The sequence below is a fragment of the Puntigrus tetrazona genome, chromosome 17, assembly GCF_018831695.1.
Source record: "Puntigrus tetrazona isolate hp1 chromosome 17, ASM1883169v1, whole genome shotgun sequence".
Lineage (NCBI taxonomy): Eukaryota > Metazoa > Chordata > Actinopteri > Cypriniformes > Cyprinidae > Puntigrus > Puntigrus tetrazona.
Window position 1 is genome coordinate 21,586,780 of NC_056715.1, and position 17,544 is coordinate 21,604,323.

General features: G+C 36.9%; 2 protein-coding genes across 2 annotated transcripts; both read right to left on the reverse strand.

The window, feature by feature from the left end:
- Positions 1–108: 108 nt before the first annotated feature.
- Positions 109–12,810, reverse strand: reep1 (receptor accessory protein 1). Its single transcript, XM_043262197.1, has 8 exons — positions 12,237–12,810; positions 9,941–10,013; positions 9,783–9,859; positions 9,529–9,649; positions 8,392–8,505; positions 7,452–7,623; positions 5,045–5,313; positions 109–2,353 (listed from the first exon to the last, which is right to left on the reverse strand). Exons 1-8 carry the CDS (start codon positions 12,374–12,376, stop codon positions 2,276–2,278), a joined length of 1,044 nt encoding a protein of 347 aa, XP_043118132.1. The 5' UTR covers positions 12,377–12,810; the 3' UTR covers positions 109–2,275.
- Positions 12,811–12,937: 127 nt separating this feature from the next.
- Positions 12,938–16,343, reverse strand: chmp3 (charged multivesicular body protein 3). The gene is made up of 6 exons (XM_043262199.1): positions 16,188–16,343; positions 15,843–15,903; positions 15,539–15,718; positions 15,138–15,259; positions 14,951–15,065; positions 12,938–14,183 (listed from the first exon to the last, which is right to left on the reverse strand). The coding sequence occupies exons 1-6, from the start codon at positions 16,230–16,232 to the stop codon at positions 14,035–14,037; spliced, it is 672 nt and encodes a 223-aa protein (XP_043118134.1). The 5' UTR covers positions 16,233–16,343; the 3' UTR covers positions 12,938–14,034.
- Between the last annotated feature and the right edge of the window lie 1,201 nt (positions 16,344–17,544).

Genomic DNA, 17,544 nt, shown 5'->3' on the forward strand with positions numbered 1-17,544 from the left:
ATAACATTTATACAATTAATCTATTGTATTTGTATTACTTAGACTGTATCATTGACGGAGATTAAAGTTCATATAGTATTTTGTAGATTAAATAACTCACAAGACTTGTTTCACATTCACCTTTTAATTGTTGAATGCCAATACATTATTTTTTTTTTTACAGAGGTCATATCAATCTTTAACATCAACTTCTGTCTTTATCACTCAAGATTTATTCAATTAAGGACTTGAAGAATGAGAGACAGTATATTCTGGCCTGCCAGACATGACAGCTGTGGAATATGGAAATGCTTTTTTTTTTTTCTTCTCCTTCATTCATGGAGACGCTGCAAGCCGTTATGTTTTAAGAGGATAGTGAAAAGACACTTTGACTAATCTGAACAACCTAATCTGCACAAACAACTCAAAAATACAGTTCAATTTTAAATGGTTTTAACAGAGAGCCGGGACTTCTCTAGTCTTTAAAGGCGCAGCCTCTAATCAAGCCCCTGAATTTAAAAACGCATCTTCATTTGATATGATTAAGCATGCACATGTAATGTCTCTTTCGTATTTGAAAATTGATAATCCGGATTTTTGTTGATATTAAAATCGATTAAGTTCATAAATAGCTGAATGAAAGAACACCTAAATCCACAACGAAACCACTTTTTGCATGGTATGAAATTTCAAATGTGCCTTTAATGACCTGAATATTCAAAGAAGCAACAGTCAGATGTTTTTATATGCTGTAGAAGGCCAAATGTGGTTCATACAGAGCACTTTAAAGTCATACCATTTCACAGAGAGGAAATGCTGCATACTGGGAAAAAAACAAAGCCAACTAAAAGAAGTCCATCGCTATTCCAATGACTTTTTTTTTTTAGATAATGTAATCCCGAGTCTAAATGAAATTGTGACAAAAGGACAAAAACGGTTCCTGAGCCAGTTATTTTGTCAGCGGAGTTTGATATAACCATTTAACCAAATACCTAAAATCGGCGTGTTTATGAGATTAAGATTGTCATCGTTTTCACAGTATAAAACGCATGGTGAAAAGCTTTCTAAATATAGAATGTTCTAAGATTCAGCTATGTGTTTTGATAGCTCCTGCGTTTCTCCGCGATGCATGCTAGTGTAACTGCACAGTGTTTTCAGACATGTGTTTCTCCTCGTGAGTAAATGTGCGACTGCTACAAAAGTAAAACGACTACGCCGACCGAAGGACCCGCTTTGTTTTGTACCAAATCGCCACCGACGCCTGCTCGCCTCTGATAAGGTACTGTAATACTGAACGCGTTCAGATGGTGGAGGCCAAAAATGTGAGCCACATTCAAAATGTCAAAGTGAATACATGCGACATCGAGCAACCTAGGACGTTTAAGAAGCCGGCGAGGAAATAACAGAAAATATTACAATTACTTCAAAATACGCGTTGATCAATCAGTGCGGAGTTTTGAAACGATAAAAAATACTGTACATATGCCTAATAATTAATAAAGTAAAATAATAATGACCGAAAACAAATATCTACCTATTACCTCTTTGTGTCTAGGAAAGTTTCTAGTGCAACAAGATGGTTATTGATTAACTTGATATATATATTTGAACTTACGGCACGATATTTGAAGTTTATAGCTGAACTATTTAAATCCATTGCACTTTGTCCGTCTATTTTAAATCACGTCAGGTATCGTGATAAACACCTTTTTTTGGTACAACTACAAACTCCCTCTGTACAGATGACCCTTTGCACATTTATGAAATAAATGCAGTCAAATACACCCAGCGCATCACTTTTTCGCTATGAACTACTGTTTGATTTGGAAACTCCTTGCTACTCAGTAGTTGTCGAGGGGGCTCTGGGCGACCCAAAGTGAGCGTAGTCCCCCTTAAAAATAAAGTATGCTCATAGACTGTAAGTATTATGTGTGCGGTGATTATGGTTGGGACATGCATGCGTTTGTTTCTCCCAAAATCAAACAGTCTACACTCGAACGTATCAGAAATATGTACAAAACAAGTTTAATAACCTCCCAAAGAGCCTCGGAGCAGCAGTTATGTACACGAACGCGTTACCTAAATGAATCCCCTCCCCCCTTGAGTGTCAAAGATCAGAAGCGAAAGGTTGCGCATCGCTTTGGTTACCTCATTACAGAGCAAGGTTGCTTTTGAATATTTGAACATTTTGGCTGCATTCCTTTTTTTTTTCTCTCTCTCTCTCTCTGTCTTCTCTTGTTGCATCTCCTCACGTTGCAGGTGAGACGGCTAAAGCGCTCCCGGAGCATACGCACAGTCACATGGCTTCAGTGTCCGAAGAGAGGGCGTTCTTTGATCTGGATCTGGTGACGGGTCTTAGGGTTCTAGGAGGAGGCTGAGAGACAAAGAAGAGGCACGTGAGAGCTAGTAAAAATGGACAAGTCAATCAGCGGACCTAGAAAGTCAGATCAGGGAGCGATGCACACTTCATGTTTACTGTTCACAAATAAACATGATCACATGATCAGGTCAGTATGACCAAGGGCATGTATATTTCTGCCACGTGTCTAAGGAAAGACAAAACACACGATTTGAGAAAGCGTTACTTAAAATGCTATGTGTGCGAAGGCCTGTTTTTAGTCAGTTAGGTTGGTTGTAATTTGTGGTATGGTTAAACCGATCCGCTAGCTTTGGGTCGTAAAAAGAATAAAACGAGGTACACACAAAACAAAGCAAAACAAAATCAAATATTAAGCATTATCAATCAGTGGAAGCAATTTCTACGGAAGCCTGTTTCCGCCACTGAATAATTTTTTCAGACTTTTTTCTCAGAATTGTGAGATACAAACTTGCATGGTCACAATTTTGAGATAAAAAGTCCGAATTGCGACTTTATATCTTAAAATTTAAATAAAAAGTCACAATAACCTTTTTCATTTTTTATTCAGTGGTGGAAACGGGCGTCCATATATTTCTCACAAAGCAATGCAACGAAATGTGATTAAACCCATTATAATCAATGACACTCTCCACTTTGGAAGAGACGCAGACAGTAAATGCCCATTGTATTTCTGACATACTTTATACACTCGCGCTTCTACAGGCAATAGGACAAAATGCATTTGAAACTTTTGCTTTGACAGGTTTAGTGTAGACAGCCTCAAGCTGTTGTGATTCGGTGTAACCATAGTATAAAAATCACTTGTGATATATAAAGCCAGAATTGAGTGATTGCGAGATTACAAGAAATTAAGTCCAATTCCAATTACGATATTGCAATTGAGAAGAATTTGCAATTACAAGAATTGAATTGAGAAGTTGCAATTACAAGAAATCCTATTAAAAATCACAATAATTAAAGATGACATTAAAAGAACGATTTTGTAATTATATAACAAACAAGAAATACGGTCAAAGTTGTGGGATATAGTCACAATTTCAAGAATTAAAAGTTGAAATTACAAGAAATATGCAATTATATATCAAACTCACATTACACGAAATAAAATCCAGATTGTGGGATATAATCCAAATGACAGGAATTCAAGTTTTCGATATCCAAGGATGAAACAAATATGCAGTTGTGAAATATAAAACTGCAATTACAGAATATTCACAATTACAAATAAATTCATGGCGGCATACAAAATCATTGAGTCATTGAAAGAAATGTTGTGAAAAGGTAATAATGAGACGCAATAAGGAGAAATATAATCACAAATACAAGAAATAGTCTACATATTCCGATATAAAATCACAATTACAAAATTATAATTGTGAGTCCTGTAAGTGCTCCTACACACGCATGTTGAGATTTCTTCTAAATCTTTTAGTGTGTGTGTGTGTGTGTGTGTGTTTAGATGCTGCTCTCGTCCTTCCACACATCTGTAAAAGTCAGCAGTATGATCTAAACTAAGAATATCGAAAACGAATTAAAGTATGACATTCTGGCATTGATACAGGACACTCACTCTAAAGAAATATTACAGTGCTGAACTTTCTCCATTTATAGACAATTACAGTGAACATCATGGCTTTGAGAGATGTCTGTGTAGCTTTTCCAGCATTACGCAAGTCAACAAATCTTAATCTTAGGTGCACTGAGGTTTGTTTAAGGCATCTCAAATCTTTACAGGGCAGCATCTACAACTGAAATCCAATCCCATTTAATTCCGATCATGGCTGACAGCTTCTGAAGAAGTAGCATGATTTAATCTAGCTTCTTTCCATTTATTAAGCATAATCAAATGCAATACGAAAAATACTGTTATTATTATTTCTCCTGAAACAAGTTTTTCTTTTAAATTGGTAAATCTTCCACCCAGTGGTTTACTTAAGCTTCCCAACCTGGCAACCATGTGCACATGCACTGGATATTCTACTTAAATAACAGTATAATACAGTCTGTTTTCTTTCATGTAGTCAATCGCACCGTTTACTGTGACTAAATCTGCTAACAAACCATGCAAGTTGACTTTCTCTTGATTCGTACTTGTATGAAAGTGCAATAATTCTCATGAAATAAACAGTTTTACCAATAAAAATACAGATTTATAGATCAATCATGACTCTAACAGTCTTAAAAACCAAAAAGGGCTTTTCGTAGTGATACTATAACATTTCAGCTAATCTCAGTGAATGCTTCTTTTTTATTCTTTGACATTTTCATAATCCAAACAACCTTTTTTTTCCACTATAAAGATCCTTTTACCAGCAAAGAGGATCGATAATAGGAGACAATAACAAAAAGTTATTCAATAACAAGAATTTGTCAGCTAGCTAGCATTTCCAAACCTGACCTTTTGGGAGAATAAGTCTTATATTTATCTTATAAACACGTACACTTGTGTAACGATGTCTCTCGTCCATCAGAGAGTCTTGAATCATCTTTCCCTGCCATTTTAGACCGCCACGTCTCTCCTATGACTCACCGTAACCGAACGCTAGTCGTGACCGGAGGTGAGAGTGTCAGACTCACTTAGCTGACTCTAGCCGGTAAACAGCGGCATCGTTAGTGATTTAAGCGGGTTAGTCACAACACAGCAGCCAGGCAAGTCAACAGCTAACCGTTAGAAAAAAGGGGTACCTCGGGGGCACGCCTCTTAAATCTGAATTGGACTGAAGCAGAGGCAAAATCCTCCTTCTCCTCAGGCTCCTCTGAGGCTGTCGGTTGGGTTGTGGATTTATTCTGGATGGACTCAGGAGGAGAAAGCAGTGGAGTCGTGGGCTCAGGCTCAGGCAGAGTGGGCTGGGATGGGGCCGGGGCAGGTGTGGGAGTCAGCGGACCAGGAGGATCAATGGGGGCATATTGCTCCAAGTTCAACATCTCATATTCAGTCATGTCAAAATCATGGCCTGTACCATTACAACAGCACATCAAAACACAAATTATGACTCCAACTGCACTTATACTCTCTCCTCTGAATATATTTAATGTTGAGCCAAGCATTTTTATGTGTTATTCACTATAGATGTCATAAAGCTGAATGACAGTAACTGTTTGGTTACTATAGTTAGTTTTGACACTGTGTAAAGGACTATTCTGCTAAAAATGATTAGTGCAGGGGAAAACAACTTCGTTCTCCTCAGGACTGAGATAATTAATGTGCGTTTTCACATGTGTAACTGGAAAAGGAAAGTTAATCACTTGTAATAGTGGAAAATATATCACGGGTAAAATAAGTCATGAATGCGTCACCATTTTTCTCAGAAAATAAAAGGTGTTGCTGACATGAAATTTTCACCAGATGTCTTTAACAACCCAAGTAATCCATATGGATAATAAAACAAAATGATATTGAACACATAAAGAAAGGGAGGTGCAAAAAGCTTTGGAAAGCCAAGACACTAGCAGAAATATATCAGGAATTAGAAAGCAATCCTGCATCCCCTCACTGGAAATTAATAGTAGTTGGTTCAGTCCCAATACCAGGATGATGAAGATGAAACGATGGTGGACATTTCCGACAATGACTGCAAACACACCCAAGGAAACTCTTAATGGTTTCAGAGAAAGAAAATGAAGCTGCTAGAATGGCCCGGCCAATCACCTGACTTCAATCCAATAGGAAATAGAAAAGAGGCCCACATTTCCTTCAAGATTTGAAGACTGTTTGTGTGGAAGAATGGGCCAAAATCACATCTGTCTTCAAGCCATCATAATTAACAGAGTATTAAATACATTTCAGTAGTGCAACACCTTTTCCTCAGCCATTCCATTTTATTATACAAAATTAATTTCTCAACTTATTTGTATGCATTTATGTATTCGGTTGTTATCCACATATGATGAAAATGTCATGTTAGCAGCATCTTCAGACATACATTTTCTTTGAAAAATGGTGATGCATTCAATACTTATTTTACCGGCTTTAAAAGAGGCCCATTCACACAGAGACTGATAATTATATTAGGAGTAAACACCAGCGGATCATAACGTTCTGTTATAAGCTAAGTTCCACTTATTAATGCTCCAGCTTTGTGCAGTCGGATGGATTTTGATAGGCTGTCAATGTATTTAGCATTCATCAGCTGAATCTAGATTTGCCAAGGTCAATCACTCCTCATTGTTCCTTAGTTATCTTATTGTACCAGGCCATGCAGTGCAGCGTGCAATGTAACCCCCCCCTGCATTAAAACATATCGCTCCTGGTGTGAACAGGCCTCACGTCTTGTTATTTAGTTGTTATTGATGAATGGTTGGCAGACACAATATGGCTGAATGAATGAAGACAATGCTTATTTTAAAGAAAAGTTCCAAACTCATATGACTTTCTTTTAGCTGAGGAACAAAAAAGAAGAGCTTTAGCAGAATTTCCTACCAGTTATTTTGCATTTATCTCAAGTGAATAGAAAGTGAATAAAACACACACACACACACAGGCTTAAAAACAGGTTTAAGATGGCACAGTTTGCCCTTATTTGCCATATGTGAATGTGTGAGGATATAAATGAGATTTGAGAGCTAGAGTGGGGGCGACAATTTCATTCTGCTCCTTAAGCCATTGCGTGACTACAAAGCTCTTGGAATGTTGCAAACAATTTGTGTGGGATCTTTTTCTACAACATTTTGAAGCATTTTTGAACAACCAACGTCATGCACTTAAAGAGCACGGAAACGATCAACAGGAACATTCTGCCAAATATTTGTAAAGAAACTCATATGGGTTTGAACCGACATGACTTTGATAGAACTTGCTTTTTTCCAGCTGAACTATATTATAAGAGAAATACATGCTTCTATTATCCTTTCGCTGACTCACAGTTAATGCGTAACGGGTAAAGACTAGAGAATAATAAACAATTTCCTAATCAAACATTTACCCAAACCACTGGCAGGGCTGCAAAGGCTCGAGTTAAGAATTAATTGCGCGTAAAGGATGATTGAGAGAAGCGGCTAAACCAAACAGGATTAGCGGCAATCTGATTGGTAGGATCTTCTTCCAAGGGTTAGGAGACATGCAGCACTGATCATTGGGTTTGGCGTTGCTTACCCTTGCTGTAACCAGTCTCTGATTTGCTGCGCATCATGGTGCGTGTTCTTTGTTGTGCGGCTGCAGGTTGAGTAGTTACAGAACTTGCATTCTTTGCTTGGCCCTCTGCCTGGAAGGACGACAGGTCCTGCATGCTGAAGCTGCGGAGTCGCTCGGAGAGAACGCCCTGGCCCTGGATCGAGAACACGGAGAGTCAGATGGAACTCCTTAAGATGGTCTAAATACTGTCATGCTGTGCTTTGGAGTGTCATCAGCAATCTGTTTTGTTTATACAAAATTACCCCGAAGACGTGGAAGCATGTTTTGCTCACGCCGTCTGCTTACATTACAATAAGGCATGTATGCATTAAATATTAACTTCAAAAGAAACGTATTATCTGAAATAAACTAACAACCAGTCATATACGGGATACGTAAACTACATTCAAATTTGATATATCAGAATGATTCTTTGGAGTTAGAACTACTGGATAAACATATCAAGCCTAAAAATTTAAATCCTAGTTTTGACATCTTAATTGCTATTCAGATTATTTTAGCTGCAGAATCGTTCTGCCACATGTCTAAAAAATATGAATTGTAATTGCATTTGTCATGCTCGACTATTCAACCCTGTCACCAAATTTATTGTAGGAAAAAAAACATCAAATTAATATTTTCCTCTAATTTATATCTACAAACCAATATTGTCCCAACTTTGCACCAAAGTAGCTAGGCTTTACTGAGACATAGCTTAATTTAGCTGTTACAATTTTATTTGTTTGCATTTTGTTATTTTATTTATGCATTCAATATGTTTGTTTATTGTTTATTGACAAAATGAATTTACAGGCTTAAATAAAACCACTCAAATCTACATGCACATTTAGCATATTTAGGTCATTTTTGGTTTCCATTTTCATGGAAAGTGCCATTTCCTCTAGCAGTATTAGATTACTACCTTAGTGGCAGCCATTACTGCAGCTGTTGCCGCCACATTCAGGCCTTTCCTTCCAAAATGCATCAGGGTGTCGTAGCTTTTATCTTTTGCTTGGCAAAGGTATTCATCGATGTCCTGCGAAAGAGTCATAAAGAATATTTCAAAGCAGCTGTATGAAGAATGGCACTGTTTCAGTCGGTTTTAGATCAACATCATTTTTTAACAGCATTTTGTCAGTTTCTGTTTTCTCTTTGTAATACATGTTTTGTATTTGTCATATCCATTTGCCCTTAGTGTGTACTCCTGACGAATTTCCTGCCCTAAGAATAAAAAGCAGAGGAAAGACTGTGGAAAATAACAGTACCGTTTCCTTAACACCGCTCATCCTCGGTCAACCAGGGAAATCAACTCAAAAAGGTTACAGGAAAAGGAGTCAAATGCTCTTCCTCCTGAACTCCACAATTCAGTTTCTTAGCATTATAAAACTCTGCTGAGATTATTCATAACTAATGATGAAGGACGATATGATAATGATTAAAATATTAAAAATTGTATTATATGGAAGCCCATTTCCACCCCTGAATAAAAAACCAAAAAAAAGGTTATTGTAACTTTTTTTTATCTCTTTCTCAAGTATTGAGAGATATAAAGTCATAACATATATATATGTGTGTGTGTATATATATATATATATATATATATATATATATATATATATATATATATATATATATATATATATATATATATATATATATATACAGAATTAAGAGGTACAAAGTCAGAATTAAGAGGAATAAGCTTTTTTCGCTCAAAATCGGACTTTATAACTCACAATTGCGAGTTTATATCATGCAATTGTGACTTTTTTTTCGTAATTGCAACTTTAGATGACTTTATAACTTGCAATTATGAGTTATCTCTCAATTCTACGAAAAAAAGGCAAAATCGAGAGCTTGTATCTTGCAATTCTGAGAAAAAAGTCATAATTGTGAAATAAAAAATGGCAATAACCTTTCTTTTTTTTCAAATGCAGTGGCAGAAACGGGCTTCCATAACGTTAAGGCTATGTATTGGCAAAAGCTCTGAACTATAGTGTCTTTGAATATTTTTTTCCAGCCTAGACAGGATAAAAATAAATCACATCAAATACTTTACCTTCTCCTTAGAGGACAGTGTAGGGTGGACAAATTTTCTATACAGCACACTGGATCCCTTTGTGTACGGGGAAAGTAACCACACCACAAAGGCGATTTTGAGCTCATAGTAGAATGGGAGCCTTCAAAAGCAATAAAAGACAATCATACACTCATATGTCATGCTGGTTACCACCCACATGCATCAGCAGAAATAAAAATATGAGTAATTTTTAACAAAAGGATATGATGAAAGCAATGGCACATTGTACTTACCAGCACAAAAAGATATCAGTAATCACTTCAACTGTAGTAAAAAGTGCAAATATTATCCAGTACATCATCCATTTCACCTGTTTGAAACAGTTTACAGAATCAGCAAACGATGAGGTTCATGAACTCAACTGATGGAAATATATTAGAGCTGTACTCACATATTCTCTCACATCTTTCGATTTAACAGCTTTATACGAGGAGTACGCCGGGTAGAGGGTACCAAACACAAGCCTGTGAAAATGGCAAACAAGAGGACAATTTGATAGTTTTTTCAAAACAAATGCATTTGACACTTAAATGTATTTTAAAAATATGTTATTTCATCAATTATAATTTCTGTTGGCCAAACAACAGTGTATTGCCTTTTTGTTGTTTAATGAATACATCAGCAAGTACTATAAATAGCTTATAATACATGTAGTTATGCGATACAATAATTCAAAAATAGTTATGTCAAATTCTATTTATTGCTTACCTGTTAAAACTTTACAGTAAGGTGCCATTTGTTATTGCATTAACTATGTAATGCATTAACTAAAATAAACAAACAATGAACAATGCATTTATTGCAGCATTTATTAATCTTTGTTAAAATTAGTCAACAAAAAATACAACCATTCATTCATGTTAGCTCACATTGCATTAACTAATTTTAACAAACACAACTTGTGATATTAATTACGCACTGGTAAATGCTGAACATAGCATCGACAAAGATTAATAAGTGCTGTAGATGTATTGTTCATGTTAACTAATGCTGTTAACTGATGAAGCTTATTGTAAGGCGTTTTGGCGATTACTTAATATTTTCTTGTCATTTGAAATATCAAATGTATTTTGTTCACAGAACAGCGTAAATAAACAGCAAGTTCCATCCGTGACAACTTACCCCAAATAGCGTATACCCCTCACGTCCTGCTATAGAATTTAATGTATTTATTTAACTGATTAGATTTGTTTTCCTGGCCAATACCAGCGGGTTACTGATATTCAATAATACATTTATGTCAAAAAAATGTTTTCTGCCATAACAAGTAACCCAGTCTCACCACCCCGCAAATGCTTTTTATCCTGAAATCTCGACAGAAAACAGTTAAAGTTGATGTTTATTTGTCACAGAAATGACAGACAAGTAGTGTGACAAAATGACATAACAGCGGCCCCTAATAATTCCCATCTAGGCCCGCCACTTCCCCCGAAAGGAAACCGCTCCACTCCCTTTCCATTATTGATATCTGAGATAACGGCCCTTTAGCAGGCCCCTAGTCTGATTTACTCAGCCCAGAACATTATTCTTTCAGTTCGTGCCTATTGTAACGCCGCCGTCGCACGTAAACAGGCGACATATCGGCACGACCCCGCTTATGTTCCAGGTTTACATTCTGCATGCTCGATAAAAATAGACCCCACAAGTGAAGGCTGGTCAAGGGCGCAAAGGAAAGATCAGAAGCAAGTGGGACGGGAACGATGTGGGTAAAACGGGTGATTGGAAAGTGCCAGATAAACAGAAGAAGCGACCTGCACCTGCGTTTAAGCATTTCGGTTTAGCACTATCCCAAGTGTCCCCTCTTTCTCCGAGCCCAGCAACAGCTGCGCCTCTGACCCGATCAAATGACCGACCCGCAAACCCGATCCAGAGCCCTCAAAACAAAACATTCCCGACTAAACAGAGTCCACCGCACACTATCTAGGGCACGCCGAGCCAAAAAACGCCGGTTTGTTGTCTATTTTTAGACCCTTCGCACAGCTAGTTTACAGCGCAAGTGTTGGCAAACGCGATGTCATCGGATATCGCGATCCAAAACGAATCGAACGGCTATTTAGAGATTTTGCACGCACGGCGAGAGAACTGACTGAAGCGTTAAAAAAAATTAACAGCCATTTGGGAATACTCCTAAGTGCGCTCGTCAATCAAAAATAGCGATAGTGAAAAATAAAGCGAATAGTGGAAAACGCATCAGCTGCTTGACCATGCCATTGTCTTTACGGCACATCAAAGACCTGCTTTACTGTATGCGCGACTCCAAACAATGACTCGATATTAACCCTATATCGCGCGTTCCCAATATTTCCAAGATTCAAGTGAAAGTGTTACATAAAACGAATTGCTCCAAAAAGCCGAGCCATATCCTACATAATTCACCGAGTCACCTGGTGTCAGATTCTCATTTTGGAGAACCATCAATATCCATTAGCTCGCAGGCGTACAGTAACCCAAGGTAACCTTTGTAACGGCCTTTCGACATGTAAACAAAATCGCCAAAAGACTATAACCATGACGAATCGGGCCCGATACATAACCATATGTGATTTCATTCAGCCCAGAATTAAGAGGTGCCCCAGAAACCCCTGCGCGCTCGCGTTACAGAAACAGAAAAACAATATATACATATGAGCACTGGATTTTCATGCAGCCCGATGGAAACTATTTACAAGAGCAGAATAAAGACTTACACCACAAGCCTAGAAATAATCCAGGAGACCATTGCGCTATGAGAGCGGCGTGCTGTCAACAGGGAGGAGTTTCCTTCGAGACTGTTGTCGGCGTTTATCGTTTGACAGACGCGTCTGCGCAGGCGCTCTGCCGCGAACATGTGGGTTATAGATAACGGGCAAAAATAATAAACGTAACGGACAAAAATAAGACGCGACCCAAAAGCAACTGGAACGGTTTAAAAACCCAACGAGCTGCTTAACCAGGCAGCATTTTCGCGCGCTCAAAGGCTGTTGAGGTGGACGGCTCTTGTCACATGATGCATAAAAACGCTACCTGACTAGAAAGCTCGTAAGGTTTATAGCGTATAGAATAAATCGTTTGACCGCAAGCTGCAAAAGCATTCCTTTTGAATCGTACGGTTATAGTAAACTCGGTTATTCGAGCCGAGACGTCTGTCTTTGTGAAATAAACAGAGCTTCTATAGAGAAGTAACCTAGATTCCCTCAAAAGATCAGATTTCCTTCACAAAGCGGTGGATGAGTTAACAGAGAAGGTGTCAAAAGGAGAGAGACCGAGGGAAGTAAAATAACCCTCTGAGAATCCCAAAGGACCCCGCTAAAGCAGTTAATAACCTCCAGCAGGTTACTGTAAAAACCCTAATGCGGTGCTCGGTTATAACAGTTTAAAGCATTGGTTTCATCAGTGCTGTGAAACATACTTCTTTTGCCTGTAAAATTTTATTAGTGTTGTTATCAACATATTTTTCCAATATACAAAACACAGGTTTGCGCAGATGCGAATGTTTTTTTCTGAAACAGCAAAGATCTGAAGTTTGGTTCATTCAGGAGATTATCAGAGAGTCAACATAATGAGCCTGAATCTGTAATAAAAAAAAAAAAAAAAATATGCCAAATAAGCAGATATTAATTGGCCGTGTCATATTAAAGAGTTGTGGCAAACTGACCAATATTAAAATATTCAACTTAAAATATAACACAGAAGAAACTGTAACATTGTCGGCTATTTCCGTGATCAGGGGGGACATTTCAGTCGTCTAAAAGCAAAAAAATACTCATTATTAATGACATACAAAGATAAATGCGCATTCACACCATAACAAAAATCCAAAAGTAGCAGAAACGAAGACAGAAAGGCGAAAGTCTGAAACACCTGGAGTGTAAAAGCCAGTCAGTTATCGAACACAACCACTGCTTTATTCCGAAAGCCTTTTTTTTTTATAACCCTCCGACAACTTTACTTACAAAATAACAATGCAAACAGATATATCTTTATGTTCAGTATTTGTACAAGATTTACAAGTAATGGCTTCCACGAATTTGTCCTACTCGGTAAAAAGCAATTTTCCAGATGTAGGAAAGAGCTATTCACCGAGCCCGGAATGAGTCTTGGGATAAAACTGCAAATTCGACAACAGAGACGAAACGATTACGACCCACACCGATATGACACCAATTGCACGACAGATTCTAGGACAAGCTGCTTAACTATAGGCATAGCTTAAACATGAGCGGAGTCAGAATATCTAGAAATAAAGCGGGCTCAAGTAAAACGCGAATGATTTGAAATAAGCCATCCACCTGCTACCACGTAACAACTAAATATTCACCGTTCTTTATTGTACGTGGCATTTCAATATCCACTATTCATATTGTTTTGTTCATTTTATCTGAATTTAGTCCGAATTTAGTGCTAAATTAACTGTTCCGAAGTGGGTAAGAAAAGCTACAGATGAAGTAAGATATGTTGTCTATGCCTATAGAGCCGAAGAGTAAAAAAAAACAAAACATAGGTCCTTCAGCTCCTCAGGGCCGCTAGCCTGGACTGCATCTCTTCGATGTCTTCTTCTTCTTCTTCTTCTTCCCCTTCTGAGGCCGCCGTGGCTCCAATCGGCACTGGATCCGGCAGGGCATCCGTGACTTTGCTGGGAGCTTTTCCGAGTGCACCTGTTAACAAAACAAGCAGTAGTTTCATCTATAGTTCACGTCATAAATATATAATGATGAAAACCATTGTGTAGTAGAAAGTGTGATAAAATTGCCTTTGTTAAAAAAAACCCCCCAAACAACAAAAAAAATGGCAAATGTGGCTATCACATGCAATATACGTGTAATATACAGTCCAAAAACACGACTATTACCATAAAAACATATACATATAGACATATATCTCTTTAACCGATGTAATATTAATATACCATCTTAATGAAGTACTAAAAGTATCAATAGAGAATGTTTCATACGAAAGAAATTTTCTTTTTCTAATACAATCATTTTTTACTTCAAACTTACTGACAATTACTTCTCCTTATGAAATTAATAAGCGCAGGTGGCAGTGACGAAGCTACATGTATAATCAAAATAAGTATCTTTGCCAGAGGCTGAGGTGAATACATAACACTGACACATGACGCTAAAACAATGCATTAAATATTTAACTATAAAAGATGTAGCAAAAAAAACCCTCAATGTATATAACTATTAAGACAAACAGTTATTTCAGTGAAAAAGCACTAAATATGAAGTCACGGTGAATTTTGGAAATTGAAAAAATTTGTTTTTCACTTCCAAAAGTGTAAATGTAACAGTATTAATGTAAAATGTCACGAAATATTAGATTCATACATTTTCCACTGTATGAGTCAAGGTAACTTTCTCTTACCCGACTGACAAGTTTAGGTAATTTTTAAATCTTTCAAATCGCTTTTTCTTACCAGCTGTAATGTCAAAGAGGATCTTGTCGACCTCGGCCTCTGCTGCTTCCTCCATTTCCTCCTCATCATCCATCCCTTCCAGCGTGTCCTCCAGCATCTCCTCTATGATTCCAGCCTGTGTAGTGTGAGCGCTCCGCATTAGACACATTTCTGTGCAGAAGATTAGAAGAAGTGTTCATGCACGTACCTTCATCATCTCTTTTGAGAGCTCTCTCATGGTGGCTTGGATCTCTGGGATTTTAACCAGGCTGTGCATGGCCTTCATGACCTCTGTGCTCTTCTGCATGGCACCTGCCACTCTTAATACAGCTGTAACGGGAAACCAATGAACAAATGTATGAGTAACATATGCTTTGGCTTTGTATATCTGCCATGTGTAACTCATCCTCCCACATGCTTAAAATGTTCTTTTCATTACATTGATTCCACTTTTTTAAACATATTATTGAGTGCAGACAATAAAATTCAAAAATCTAAATTGTTATGGGGTAGTTGCACTTCTGTATGCGCCATATTTTTTGCCCATTTAATTAATTTAGTGAGCTTACGGAACACATTGCTGGGTCTCTAAATAAAAACTATACTCACCCAACTGATTCTTCATACTGAGCAGCACGGAGTTCATTTGGGCTTTAGACGCGTACAACTTGTTGATAGCTTTCTTTGAGTGAATCATCTCTTTGGCGAGGATGATGCAGACATCTTTCTGTCCCTTCTTTGCGGCATCTTTGATCGATCTCTTCACCTTTTCCTCTTCTCTTTGAATATCTTTTGAAAAATATACAATATACACTAGTATAACTTCTGTTAAATACAGTTACTGAACTGAACAATTTAGTTACAATAGACCGAATTTGTCGAAATAACAATAGCTGGTGTATTACGGCCTTACCTCGAATCTGTCTGTCAATAACCCTCATTTCTTTCCTGATTTTAAGAGACCATTCGTTGATCTACGGAAAAGAGATGAAGATAGTTTGAGATCAGCTACCTGTTGTGACTGGATTTTACCCACCGGCGGGTAAAGGCGAATTTGATCGTTTTGGATCTCTAAAACAACCCACGTACAGACCGCAGAATTTAACCAAACTTTTAAAAGTGCTTTTTTTAAAATGACATTACGTAACAGAGCATGTTACCAACAAGTATGACAAACGAGCTATTTATAGGCCTGCTATTATTTACAATGGAACATTCAATAAAAACCGTCGTCCGCTGTCTTCGACGTTTCACTTACGAGGTCCTTCGGCGGTTTCTCTTGCGTTTTTCCAAAAAGCCCCATTTTTGAACTTGTGAATTAGATAGTTGAACAGCGACGAGCTCAATCAAAATAGTACATTACAAGTCCACTTCCTGATTCCAGCCTCTCGACGTATGACAACATAGGTAATTTCCGGTTTACTTTTCATAATAAAAGTACGGCTTGATCTGTATTATTGTCGAAATAGACATAAAAAAGCAATTTTCAAATGATTTTAAAATAAGTAAAATACTAATCGTATACATAAATAATAACTTGTTTTATACATACATACAGCTGTATAAATCAAATATATTTGTTTTATTTATTTACTTTTAAATAGCTTAGGTAATGCTATTTAAAATGACAGTGACGTGATCAGTAAACATCATTTAGGACGCTAAATACTTTTTATGTATATTTGTTCTTTGTGTTCATTCAGTTTGTGTTCTGTCTCATTGTCTGCGGCTCGTTGGAAAAGGCTTTGCAAAACTATGCTGCTGAACCAACAGAGAGCAGAGAGCCCTTTGATAGAGAGACTCTTTTGCTCTCAGCAGGCTTTGAACATATTAAATAATAATCCGATTCTCACAGACATGAAGAAATTCAGCACAGCTAAACTGCAAAATCAAAAAAATCCCTCCTGATTGTAACAAGCATATTTGATAACACATATTAAGAAATTCATTTAACCCTGTTTTAAAGCAAAATGCATAGAAAATGATTAAATAAACCACTAAACAAAACATCCATTTAATATGGAAAAAATAATCTCCACTCAGTTATAGTTGTGTATTTTCAATTATAAATTTGACAGTGTTATATATATTGTTGTAGGCTAGATATGGATGGATGTATTTTAATCACCAAATAATAAACCTGTTTGGCAATGCCTTCCTTTAATATTAAAAATAACAATTGTCCCTCAGATACAGTTAGATATTTTCAAATGTAATATTGCCAATATTAAATCTATACTTTGAATTGTTATACTTGTTTATTATACTCTTTATTTATTTGTCACCAAATAATAAAGCCATTTGGCAAGAAAATAACAATCACCCATCAGTTATAATTGTGCATTGGGTGCAATATATAATTAATATAATTGGGTATAATTTTGACAGTGTTAATTATGCATGTGTATGTATGTATTTATTTTAATCACCAAATAATAAAGCCATCTGACAACGAATAACCAATCAGAGAACAATAATCTCCTCTCAGATATTTTCGACTATAAATTTGACAGTGCTAAATATAATCTTTTATGTATGGAAATAATAACCCCATGTTGGCAACGCCTTCCTTTAACATTCAAATAATAATTTCCCATCAGTTTCAGTCTGTTTTC

Excerpts from the sequence above, each read along its gene's own strand:
- reep1 (XM_043262197.1), bottom strand. The coding sequence starts at position 12,376 with ATGTTCGCGGCAGAGCGCCTGCGCAGACGCGTCTGTCAAACGATAAAC. Across the intron at positions 8,506-9,528 it reads CACTGTCCTCTAAGGAGAAG|GACATCGATGAATACCTTTG; the intron begins GTAAAGTATTTG and ends ACTCTTTCGCAG. Across the intron at positions 2,354-5,044 it reads TTAAGAGGCGTGCCCCCGAG|CCTCCTCCTAGAACCCTAAG; the intron begins GTACCCCTTTTT and ends TTTGTCTCTCAG.
- chmp3 (XM_043262199.1), bottom strand. The coding sequence starts at position 16,232 with ATGGGGCTTTTTGGAAAAACGCAAGAGAAACCGCCGAAGGACCTC. Across the intron at positions 15,904-16,187 it reads AGAAACCGCCGAAGGACCTC|ATCAACGAATGGTCTCTTAA; the intron begins GTAAGTGAAACG and ends TCTTTTCCGTAG. Across the intron at positions 15,719-15,842 it reads TATTGACAGACAGATTCGAG|ATATTCAAAGAGAAGAGGAA; the intron begins GTAAGGCCGTAA and ends ATTTTTCAAAAG.